General features: G+C 41.0%; 1 protein-coding gene across 13 annotated transcripts in view; it reads right to left on the minus strand.

Annotated features, from left to right (window-relative positions):
* SIL1 (SIL1 nucleotide exchange factor) overlaps positions 1-12,074 on the minus strand; it is a 288,984-nt gene that overhangs the window by 64,650 nt on the left and 212,260 nt on the right. For all 13 annotated transcript variants that reach the window (XM_049649313.1, XM_049649312.1, XM_049649311.1 and 10 more), the window contains one exon: positions 8,869-8,990. In XM_049649313.1, the coding sequence (XP_049505270.1) occupies positions 8,869-8,990 (122 nt within the window). The remainder of the gene's footprint in view (positions 1-8,868; positions 8,991-12,074) is intronic.

Genomic DNA, 12,074 nt, shown 5'->3' on the forward strand with positions numbered 1-12,074 from the left:
CATAACCATCTATCCTTCATTTTTAAAAATAGAAGCATATGCACACGATTAATAACAGTTATTCATACTTTACCTGCTTTTTCTAACAACGTATCCTAAAATGTGTCACAATAGAAATAGTCTATATTACATAAAAATATTCTTTGAGCTTTTCTATGACCATGTAGTACTCCATGCAGTAAGTTATATAATTCATTTGGTCAGTTTCCTAATGACGGACATTCCTGCATTCTGCTATTACAAAAAGCAAATGCATAATGTTATAATGAGTGCTACCACGAATAATGGTGAACACACATATCATTTCATATTTTTACCAATGTACTTTAGGGATAGAATTCTGGGAATAGAACTATCATTATTTCAAGGGGAGAAAATAATAAGCAATTTTGCTAGGTACTGCCAAATTTCTTTCAATAAGGACTGTACCATTTTATAGTTCCAACAACAACGTATGAGAACCTATTTCATGACAACTTCACAAAACAAGTATGCTATCAATGTTTGGATTTCTGCCAATCTTTAGGTGAGAAACGGTATCTTGGTATAGTTTTAATTGGTTTTTCTCTTCTTATGAGTGAGCATTTTTTCACATGGTTAAGCCATTTACATTTTTTTTCAATTCTGCGAACTGTGTGTGTCTAGCCCATTTTTCGGTAGGGTTATTATTAGTTGTGTTTATTCTCTATTTTTAGGTGTTCTTTATAAATATTAGGAGTATTAATGCTATATCTGTAATATAACTTGCAAACATTTTTCCAGTTATTTATTGAGACCATTTTAGCCTAAATTCACAGCTTGACAATTTTCAGGCCACAAAAGGAATATGATTTCCACCCCAAATGCACTCTAGGGCTGGCTTGGGTGAGGAATTTTCTGGGGAATTTTTCTCCCTTCTATTCAAAACCAAATTGTCTTAATATCTCCTTTTGAGTAGATTTTCATTTTTCTATTTCTTCTTTTCATGGGCTGTAGGCTTTGTCTCCTGTCCCCCAGTTTACAAAGCCATGAAACCAAAAGCTCTTGGCCACTACAGAATGGCAATGTCCCGAGGACTGTTCTAAGTTTCAGTTTTCCTTATTCACTTAGGATTTGTGTTTTCCATTATATTTGTCTTTAGAACTTCTCTCACTTCCTTGCAGGGCTACCACATAAAGAATATGATGTTATTAATTTCCCCTTCCATTATACAAAGCAGTGGCCCTATAGTTTGTTGGGTGATTTGAGCATTTAAGGAAATGTTTATATGCTTATTAATCCAGCAACTTCGGGTATTCTGAACCAAGAACGCTTCTCGGGAAATGTGAACCACCACTTGCTAGATACAGAAGTCTCCAGGTTCCCCATTTCATTTTGTTTACATCTTACATTATTGTTTACATCTTAATTACAAATATAATATAGATTCATTGGAAGAAAAATCACACAAAACAGAAAATAAAAAGCTTCCCTGCTGTTAGTGGCTTCATTCCTCCTACCAATTCTTGGTGATTTCAGCTTTTAAGTTAGACCATTTAGTTTGTACCATGAAACACTCTAAAACACTCTCTCTAAAGTTCTGTGGGTACCACAGAATTGGGAACCAGTTTCCACTCTCAAGAAGCTTTCAATTCTATTAGGGAAACAGGAAAGAACTGGCATACACAGAGAATTACAGGTATTTAAGAGTTGGTTTAGGAGTCCAGACAAATGCTAATAAAGTTGAAAGGAAAAAACTTTGTGGACTGGAGTTAGGCAAGGAAGAAATTAAGAAGGAGGTAGTCAATAATGAAAAAAATTGAAGGCAGCTAGAGGATGTGGAGGAGGCAGGGGCACATCACAGAGATAGATTCAAAAGAAATGCTCAAGGGACAAGTTAATTAAGCCAAGTGGTACCTCCCTACCAGAATGAAGTCTTGGTTTCTGCAGTAGTCAGGGTGGCTAGTCAGGCTTAGAGCTCATTCTCCATTTGTCATTAATTGCCATTTGAAAAAATTTATCAGACTTTGAATGCAGCCTTAAAAGCTACAGCTATCCAACTGCCTAGGGCCAATCTTGGCTAATATGCTAATAAATTTATCAGATATAAAATTGTTTGGGCACCTCCCCTGTCACTAGAGGAGTGTGAAAAATTAGTTCTTGGAGTCAAGAGATCAGAACTACTCCTTAGAGTCACATTTGGACTTTTATCAAACGCTGACATCTCCAACGTCTGACCTCATCCCAATCTCTAATCTTCTATTTTCTGGGCCATCAGCTGGGACTGGGAGTTGGGGGGGTGACACATACTTATTTCCACAACTCAACTTTAGATTTTAAAGGGTCAAAGAATGGTATCTGAATCATCCACTGTTACACCATTAATAGTAACAACAGCACTCACCACACCACCCCCATGTGGAAAAACATTTCATTTCCTGGGTACAAGCTTTTTCTTTTGTTTCTTCATTTATTCTTTCGGTAATTATTTCCTAGCTCTCAGTACGAGGTTCTGTGCTATATACTAGGGAGACAACCAGATTGGGATAGAAAGCAAATCCTATCCTTCTCATACAGTCTAAGGTTATCAACAATAAACAGGTAATCAAACAAAGATATAACCGCAAATTGAGATGAATGCTGTGAAGAAGCAAAAGGAATTTAAGAGAAATTTAAGATACGACCGAGAGAGCTTGGAGATTTTATTAATACGAATATGTTCAGTTGCAAGTAACATAATAAATACTACCACTGATTTTTTAAAAACAAAGACATTTATCTCTCCCGAAAGAAGTATGGAAGTAGACGGTTCCTAAATCAGTATAGTGGCTACACTCTATCATAAAGGACTCAGTCTCCTTCTATCTTTTCCCCTCTTTTATTTCCGTGCCTCAGCATGTTGACTTTTTGTCCTTGGGCTTCTCACCTCACTAATCTAAACTGCTATACTTCTAAGACAACTGCAATCAAGGAATAAAGAGGTGGCCAGAGTCTCCTTGCTTTCTTTTTAACTAATCTCTACACCCAACATGGGGCTCGAACTCAAGACCCTAAGAGCAAGAGTCGCATGCTCTACTGACAGCCAGCCAGGTGCCCCTGGACTTTTTATAAGAGAGCAAAATCCTTCTGAGAAGCTTTCTAAGCAAACATCTCTTTATGTCTCTTTGGTCAGAGCTGGGTCACATGCACATCTCTAAATCAATCTACATCCACAGAGATTGGGATTAGTGTGCTTGGTTTAGATTATTCATTTCCTAGCAGTAGGAGAGTAAACACTCCCTCTCTGAACATGTTGCTGTCCTCACAATTATCCAAGTTCCTTAAAATAGATCTTAAAAAAAGGGAAATCATTTTTTAGTAGACACAATAGTGAAAATAAAAATCCAAAAGATTCATTCACCAAGTAAGTAACTAAATAGAGACAAAGACGACTCAAACATCCCTCAAAAGTTTCAAGCTTGGGTAACTACGACAATCACATTGCCAAGAATAGATAAAAAGAGAATGTGGGAGGAAAAACTTAGTTTGTGAGAGAGACAGAAAGTAATTCCACTTTTTTCTCCTTGAGTTTGAGGTGCAATTAGACTGGTAGAAATGGAGGATGAGACTTGAGGGAAGAGCTAGACTTCAACATTCATACTGGAATCATCCACAATGAGGCAGGATTTGAAACCATGGGGATAGACAGAACCATTGGTACAGAAAAGGGAGAGAGCAAAGGGAAAATGTCAGAAAAAAATCTTGGTGAATAGCTATAATTAGGAAATAGTAACGTGATGATGTTGCCATAAAAGGAAAAGGAGAGGGAATAATTAATTTCAGAAATACAAGAATCAAAGGACCACAATCACATGGCAGCCAAGAAGTTTCTTTTTTTTTTTTTTCAATATTTTATTTTTAGGAGCGCCTGGGTGGCTCAGTCAGTTGAGCGTCCAACTTCGGCTCAATTTATGATCTCATAGTCTGTGAGTTTAAGCCCCACGTCAGGCTCTGTGCTGACAGCTCAGAGCCTGCAGCCTGCTTCGGATTCTGTGTCTCCCTCTCTCTCTGACCCTCCCCCGTCATGGTCTGTCTCTCTCTGTCTCAAAAATAAATAAACGTTAAAAAAAAAAAAAGATGTTATTTTTAAATAATGTCTACCCAACATAGGGCTCGAACCCACACCCCCAAGATCAAGAGTTGCATGCTCCACTGACTGAGCCAGCCAAGTGCCCCAAGAAGTAGTTTCCAAAGGAAAGGAGTGATTCACATTGTTGACTGCTACAGAGATGTTAATGATTCCAAAATACTCTTGAAAATTTTCAGGAATGGTAGGAATATAATGCTCATGTGCACTTAATTGGATCCCATTCTTTTAATGAGTTTGGAAGGGAAGGAACATATAGGTTGTCATGCTGGAGGCAACAGTAAAGTGGTAGTGGTAAGGATCCACTGGATAAGTAATTGAGAACATTGTGAGCTAAGAGGAAGGAGCCTGGAGAGAGGGGAGAGGGTGAGGAACACTGACGGAAGGGGAAAATAGATGTACAGAGGCTGGTACGTTAAGGCTAAAAGCCAGGTTCAGCAGTAGAGATGAGAATGTGAATAATGGAAGTAGTCAGAGAACATAAGATATTGAAAAAAATGGGAAATGAATTTCAAGGTATGTAGTGAATAACAGAAGTAAGGATAAAGGTCAAGAGAGGGGAGAATGTTAATCCCCAGCAAACTCATAAAAGCCATCAAGAAAGAGAAGAGAAGATGTAGATGGGCACTGAAATTCACTAAGGATGGCAGGATAAACATCTGGAAGCTGGAGGCCAACAGGAAGAGATGGGACTCGGTGATAAGACACTGGCCAAATGGCAAAAAAAATGAATTGGTAAAACTTTAGTGGGAAGAGTATAACTGAGGAAACCAGAAAGACAAGAAAGCATGGCGTAAGGAGTACAGGGTCAGGAGCGGGGGAGACATTCATTTTATAAGGAGATGTAACTAACATAAAATCTGCTAAGGAGGTTCCTAGGCAGATGACCAGAAGAGACAGGATAGAACAGAGTCCTATTCCAGGGATCCATCATAACAGAATTTAATTGCAGTATGACTGAGGGCACATGTACATCCCTTTTTGTACCAGGCACTGGTCCATGACCCCTACGAACTGTGGAGAGTTCAAACAGAAGTACTGCCTTCAGTGAGAACCTACAACCCCATATAATTGCATAATAACGCATACATATGCAGATGAGAATGTGAATTACTAAAGATGGATATAGAACATGAAAACGATGGAAAAAGGGGCACGAGAACAGCAAAAGCCAGCGTTCCCTGGGGCAAGCACACCAATTTCTTGATAATTTAACTCCTGACAGATAAAAGGTAAAAGCTACACATAGGGAGGTAAGAGGAAACAAAAGAAGGTAGCCCGCAGTTTGGCAGAGAAGCCAAAGTATTTCTTACTTTGAGAAATAAAACTGAAACCAGATTACAGGAGGCTGCATGGCCTCTCAAATTCACTAGGCCTTTCAGAGACTTCTCACACACAGAAGCACAAATTACTTGTCCAGAATGCCAGAGATTCCTGGTAAGTCAGACTGTACACAAACAGACCCAAGTGCCCTTATGAGATGATATCAGGTCAGAGAAAGGCCAGTGAAAATAACTGACTTGAAGAATAAAAAAGGAGGCAGAACAGAGAGAGAAGGAAAGAGAGGGAGATGGGGAGAGGCGGGGGGAAGGGGCAGTGAGATGGGGAAGGAAGAAAGAAACCATGAAAAAATGAAGCTGCCAAAGGCATCAGACCCCAATCTCCCTATCTCTGCCTATCTTCTTATGCAAGAGAGTGACCAGTCTTATACAAAGGCAACAAACAGCAAAAAATGAGTGTCTGTGACCCATACGTAAGTGTGAATAATATTTAAGTAAGGGAACAGGGGCCATGTAACATTCACTGGCCATGTCAATTACATTTACGTCAACTCTTTCTTCTTGATCTTGTAATAATTGCCTCATGTTTAACACAAGGCAAGATATCTCTTTATCCACAGAAATGTGTGTGGAGGCTTTATTAAGCAATTAACCCAAGTAGGCAAATAAACACCCTCATGAAGCATCAAGATTAGCACCAAGATATATATGTGGTAGGACATAAGCAGAGAAGAAAATTAGGAAGATAAAGGTTTATACTGTGAAAACAAAAGAAATAAAAATTGCCTTACAGTGAAAACTCAATAGTAAAAAGGACACATAGTGAACATGATGATGTTATACCCCTTATCGCTGACAGGAGCTTTATAATCGTTTTCACAGGACATGTTGTATATTGTGTTATTTCATATTCACTCAACCTTCTGCGATGCAGAGAACAGCTATCATTGTTTTTAGTTAACAAATGAAAAAGTGAGGCTTTGGGGTCCCTGGGTGGCTCAGTCGGTTGGGTGGCTGACTTTGGCTTGGGTCATGATCTCACGGTCCATGGGTTCAAGCCCCGTGTTGGGCTCTGTGCTGACAGCTCAGAGCCTGAAGCCTGCTTCAGATTCCATGTCTCCCTCTCTCTCTCTGCCCCTCCCCCACTTGCACTCTGTCTCTCAAAAATGAGTAAAAATATTAAAAATTAAAAAAAAAAGAAAAAAAGAAAAGGTGAGGCTTAGAAAGGTGAAATCACTTGACCGTGGGCAATCAGTCAGTAAAGAACAGACACTGGACTTGAACCTAGATCTTCTGACTCTTGGTGCTGTGGTCTGACTGGTCATCCCAAATACTCGAACTTCTGGACTGAGCAGCATTCTTGCCCATAAGCAGAAAACAAGGAGGAAAGATGCCTAAATAACACTGAGACTATGTTTTCAACATGCTCACTATCCCTTGAATGCCCTCTTGACAAAGAGCAAGCTCAACCAATCACACACTGTGTGTGTGTGCACGTGCATATACACGCGTGGTATGTGTGTGCATACCTGTATGCTGGGGGCAGGTAGGGAGCTGCAAAACCAACACTTAGGACATCAACAGTAAGTCATGAATATCAGGTTAGAGCACTGAAGCCTGCCTCTCTGTATGGAAACAGTTACCTTGCATCAAGTTCCTCTTTGCATAAAACAGTGACATTTTCATGATGTTTAGGAGCCTGCTTTTGGCTTCCAAAAGCTCTGGCGCCATACCATGCTGTCACTGTAACTGCCCTCCAGTGAGCCATCAAAAGCTTGGCTAGAATATTTTAAATACAGCAGTTTGCTTGCCACCAAAACACTAAGTTGCGATATTTTATATTTATCTCTATTTAAATTTTAGTGATGCTGCATAAATGTTAACGTGGTCTTATGCTAATACAACCACAGAGAAGTCTAAATAATACCATGTACTGGCACACCCCCAGGGTGAGTTATGGCCTGCTAACCAGACCTAATGCATGCTTCTCAAGTCATTTAGTTAGTTTCTTTTAAATAAGATGTGACATCAAGAATGTTACACAGTTTCCCCCAAGAAATGAGTTTCCAGAAGCAATGGCAAGGGACATTTGCTCATATTGAAAGTAGAAAGAAGGTACTTGGGATTACAGGAAAGAATTCCATAAAGAGTCTGGGGAGAGAGCTTACTAATGTTTGATTTAGTTATTTCATGGCTTTTGAGAAACAAAAAGTGAGCCTCAGTAAGTTCTCAAGCTTTTAAAGCCCTGAAGATAAGACCCTGGACTTCTCTCTAGGGCTGAAATCACAATGTTACCAATGACAAACTCACGGTTTCTCTACCATTCCAGTGGATGCACATGCAAACATTTCCTTGGGCTTCCGAAGAGCCTGTCTAGGCCTGGTAGACGAGACTGAGGGAGGTGGAGGGCCCTGGAAGCCACAGCCTTGACTGTCAACAATACAACCAAAGGATAACTAGGGCTTGAAGATCAAGGCACGTTAGCCATAAGGGACACAAAGACGTGCAGGGTGCTCAGCCTTCCCTCATGCAACAATTCTTCTAGCCTTCCCAGCTTTGCCCCTCAATTTACTAAAATAAGATGCTGAAGCCTTTCACAATGAGAAGGCATCAGAGATTCTGATTAAACGACAATAAACATGGATGGAAGGCAAAGGAAATCTTTTCAAAACAAAGCCTGCAATCGTAGAAATGTTCAAAATAGCCTTTCTGCTGCAACATCTTAATCCCAGCACTCAAGCAGAACAACCCCTAATAGCCACCACCCATGCCCGTGCAGCAAGATCCAGAATACTGGTTATTTTAGAGGCACAGGAACAGATAGGAACAGATTTTCAAAAATGAAAGGAACTACAGCTACCAAGGACCAACTGCAGCTTGAAGACGTCTTGACCTTTTTAGTATAGTGATGTAGTACCCAAAAACCTTTTTGCATCCACCCTTTAGAGATGCTGCCTCCCCACTCCTCTTGCCTTATCACTTTTCTAGCATAAGCCAGAATAAGTGAAATTAAAACAAATCCCAACCCAGAGAGTACAAGAACCTGATTGCATGTTGACTGGTACCAGACAATCAGAAGACATAATCCCCCCCAAAAGGCCCCCCTTGGTCAGGTTCATCATTTATTCATCACCAGACATGGCTTCGCTGTAAAAGGATCAACTCTTAGAGTTCATTCCTTCCCACCCAACTAGCTATGGTTGCTCTAACTTTTTATTGCTTTGAATACAAAAGAATGTGACCTACAGTACATTATTAAATGTCCTTAAGAGAAGGCGGAACAGAAAGTTGTACATGGTAAAAATATCTACTCGGAGTAAGGGCAGAATCAAATTCTTACTCTCGTTTCATTAGGATTACACTAAAATGTGGATAGGCACGTGCAAGAAAGAGTTAAAGTGTAACCTTCTTCCAGGCCAATCAGGCCAAAAATAAAGCTATACTTCACCTGAAGGACCCCGACAATTCTGCCAATGGGATGTCCATCCATGTCATGCCGCTCACCTGGAAAAGGCAGCCCCCAGCACAAATGCAGCATACTCCTTCACCAGGGGTTCTGTGCTGTTCAGCCCATTGATCACCACTTGAAGGCCACCGAAGGAAAGCAGGTCCTGTGCATTATCCATCTGTAACAAAGGCATGGCTTAGTATAGTCCAGCCATCAAGGATTACTGCCTTTCTTTTGGTGACTATTCTAAAAACCTAAAAAATCAAGTAAAAACCAATGGAGACCTTTCTAACAGGAAAAAGATATGTAAAAACAACCTAAATTCATTAATTTGAGATTTCTGAATTCATCTAACATGATTTTCGAGCACCTGTGTGGAAATGGCAGAAATGGCACCTAGTTATTGTTTATGCCAAACATGTCCTGGAAAATTCTAAAACCATAATGAATCACAAAGCTTACTCCAAATGTACAAGCTGTTAACACAAAGATCTGACATCGTCAGGACTAGTAAATAGTGCCATGCTTCCTATTGATGTCTAGTCCTAATGCAGGCAGTGAAAGCAGCAGACACACACACAAAAAAAAGGCTTTTTCAAATTTTGTTATTATTATTGCTTAAATGTTTGTTTATTTTTGAGAGGAAGAGAGAGAGCATGAGCAGGGGAGGTGCAGAGTGGGGGGGCGGGGGGAGAAGATCTGAAGTGGGCTCTGTGCTGACAGGAGAGAGCCTTATGCAGGGCTCCAACTCACAAACCATGATATCATGACTTGAGCCCAAGTTGGATGCTTAACTGACTGGTGCCACCCAGGCGCCCCAAAGGCTGTTTTTTAATTAGAAGTCAAGGGACTATGTAACATGAACCCTGTTGCAGAGGGAGGGGGGTCTAGCAGAGTGCTAGAGGAAGAATACCAATAATACCTCCTCTCCTCCCTCTTCCTCACTTCATACAGTCTAAGGCTGACTCACTGTGAGGGCACTCATGATAAAATGTATACAGAAGTCTCTCTCCAAGGCTATAGTGTGATAAAATTCTATCAAACAGCACTGGTCTAGGCTATCCTTTAAGGTCCAAAGCCCCAAGCCTAGACTCTCTTTTATTCTAAAGGGAATATCATGCCCCAGGCTTCATTAATATCCTGGAACAAGAACACTCAACTTGCTCAGAAAGGTCACTGGATCCGGTTTCCTTCATGCAGTAACTATGGTCTCCACTGGAAATACCTTTGTTGATACAAAGGCTGCCTCCTGCCCACAAGTGGATTCCACTCTACAAACATCAGGACAATGCAGGAAGCTAGAGCCCAACAATGTATCTGCTACCCACCTTTTTCCTCCAGATGCCACAGAGCCACTTCCTAACTTTGTCCTTCTAAACTAGACAAAGGCTCTAACAGAGAAACTGAGTTTGAAGGACTTTGATTCTTCCTGTGTTTCTGAGTGGAACTAGCCTGTTTTTACCACTTAGAAGATCATTTTTATATATTCTGATATCATCTCCACAACAGCAGTTTTATTTTCTGTCTGTCCACTCTTGTAGATCCAGTGATTATAACAGCGCTGAGTATATAATTAGGTACTCAATAAATAATTGGGTTTTTAAAAATGTTTATTTTTGAGAGAGAAAGAGAGGTAGTGTGGGAGCAGGACAGGGGAGGGGGGGGGGGGGATCCAAAACAGGCTCTGTGCTGATAGCAGGGAGCCTAACATGGGGCTAGAACTCGTAAACTGTGAGATCATGACCTGAGCCGAAGTCTGGCCCTTAACGGACTGAGCCACCCAGGAACCCCAATAAATAATTGTTAAACCAATGAACAAATCTGATCAGAAAAAAAAAATGTTACTGCAATAAAGTCTACTGTGAATAAAAAAAAAAAGGCAACCTGGGGTATCTGTGCCAACAAAATGGATGGATCCCTGGTACCAGAGACCTAAAGACATGGCCAATCCAAGGTCCTGAACAAGCATCGAGTCTGCTGTGCCATAAGGGACCTAAGCCAGGGCTGGGATTTTTCTGTCCCAATCCGTCCTTATGAAGAGGAGTGATTACTGGGCCATAGGCCAGCCAACTAGAGAGAGTAGGAGACTGAGAGTTGACTGTTTGCTGACATAAGCACTAATAATACTTCATGAGCCTTCCTTTCTCACATACTCTAATTTTAAAACCTAAGAACGCACTGCCTCTTTTTGATCCTCCCTCCTCCAAGTTTTCTGGATAACAAAGCCATGGCTCAGAGCCCTGTCATTCCATGCCTGGGGTGGCCACTTGTCAAACCTGGTAGGAGTTCTTAATGGAGCAGCTGCCAGTCTAACAGCCGCAGAGCAACACAGCCCGGAGTTCTAGAGGTTCTGATGCAGATGTAGTTTATCTTTATTACTACAAAGACAATTCAGGGTGTTATAAATTCTAACATTTAGATAAGCACCTCAATCTCTTCAATATGTTTTCTCATTTGTTATTTCACTGAAGATGAGGAAGAATCATTCTGCTCACTGCACACCCAGAAGATCTAGCTTCAAAATCTGGGCCCTGCTCAGTATCACACAGGAGAAGGCATCATCAGGGCCCAGGTCTGCAGCTCCCCATCTAGATCTGGGGCCATAACTTTCCCCAAGCTGCCTTCAGTTTGGGGAGGGACAGGTGGACAGAAACTCAAGGCAGAGGGAGGAAGGGCAGGCATGAGGAAGGGAACTGTGCCAACACTCTGGCAGAAAAGAGAGAATAGAGCACTGGACAGGCAATGAGAGGATAGGAAACAGAGAAAGGGAGAAATGATGGTTAATAACTGAGGAGTCATGTGACGGGAGGCAAACATACTGCCCTAGGGTACATGGGGCAGACAGAGGCTGTACCTCATAAATAACTCACTATTTTCCAAATACACAGTTTAGCTTTTCACAAATCTTGTTTAATAATTCCAATATAGCTGTGAAGAGTCCTAGGGCAGATCCTGTTTGGGTCCTTGAAGCCTGTGGCTCCTCAAAGTTTCTAAACAGTGAGTCTAGAACCAGAGTGGACTGGTGAAGTTTCTGGCAAGGGGAGTCCTATCTTCCTCAAAGCTAGCACTTTATTACCCAACTCCCCATCACAACTAGAATTAAAGGTTAAGCTGTGTCTTCTTTAATTCCTCTGTGAAATCACAAGTCAACACTGTGGTATGATAGCCTGACATACCAGCCCAAAGCGAGAACCTTGTATTTCTAATCTAAAGGCCGATGACTCAGAACATTTATGACTCTTCTGCCCACAGAGCCAAGTTT

This window comes from Panthera uncia (genome assembly GCF_023721935.1).
Source record: "Panthera uncia isolate 11264 chromosome A1 unlocalized genomic scaffold, Puncia_PCG_1.0 HiC_scaffold_17, whole genome shotgun sequence".
NCBI classification, from domain to species: Eukaryota; Metazoa; Chordata; class Mammalia; order Carnivora; family Felidae; genus Panthera; species Panthera uncia.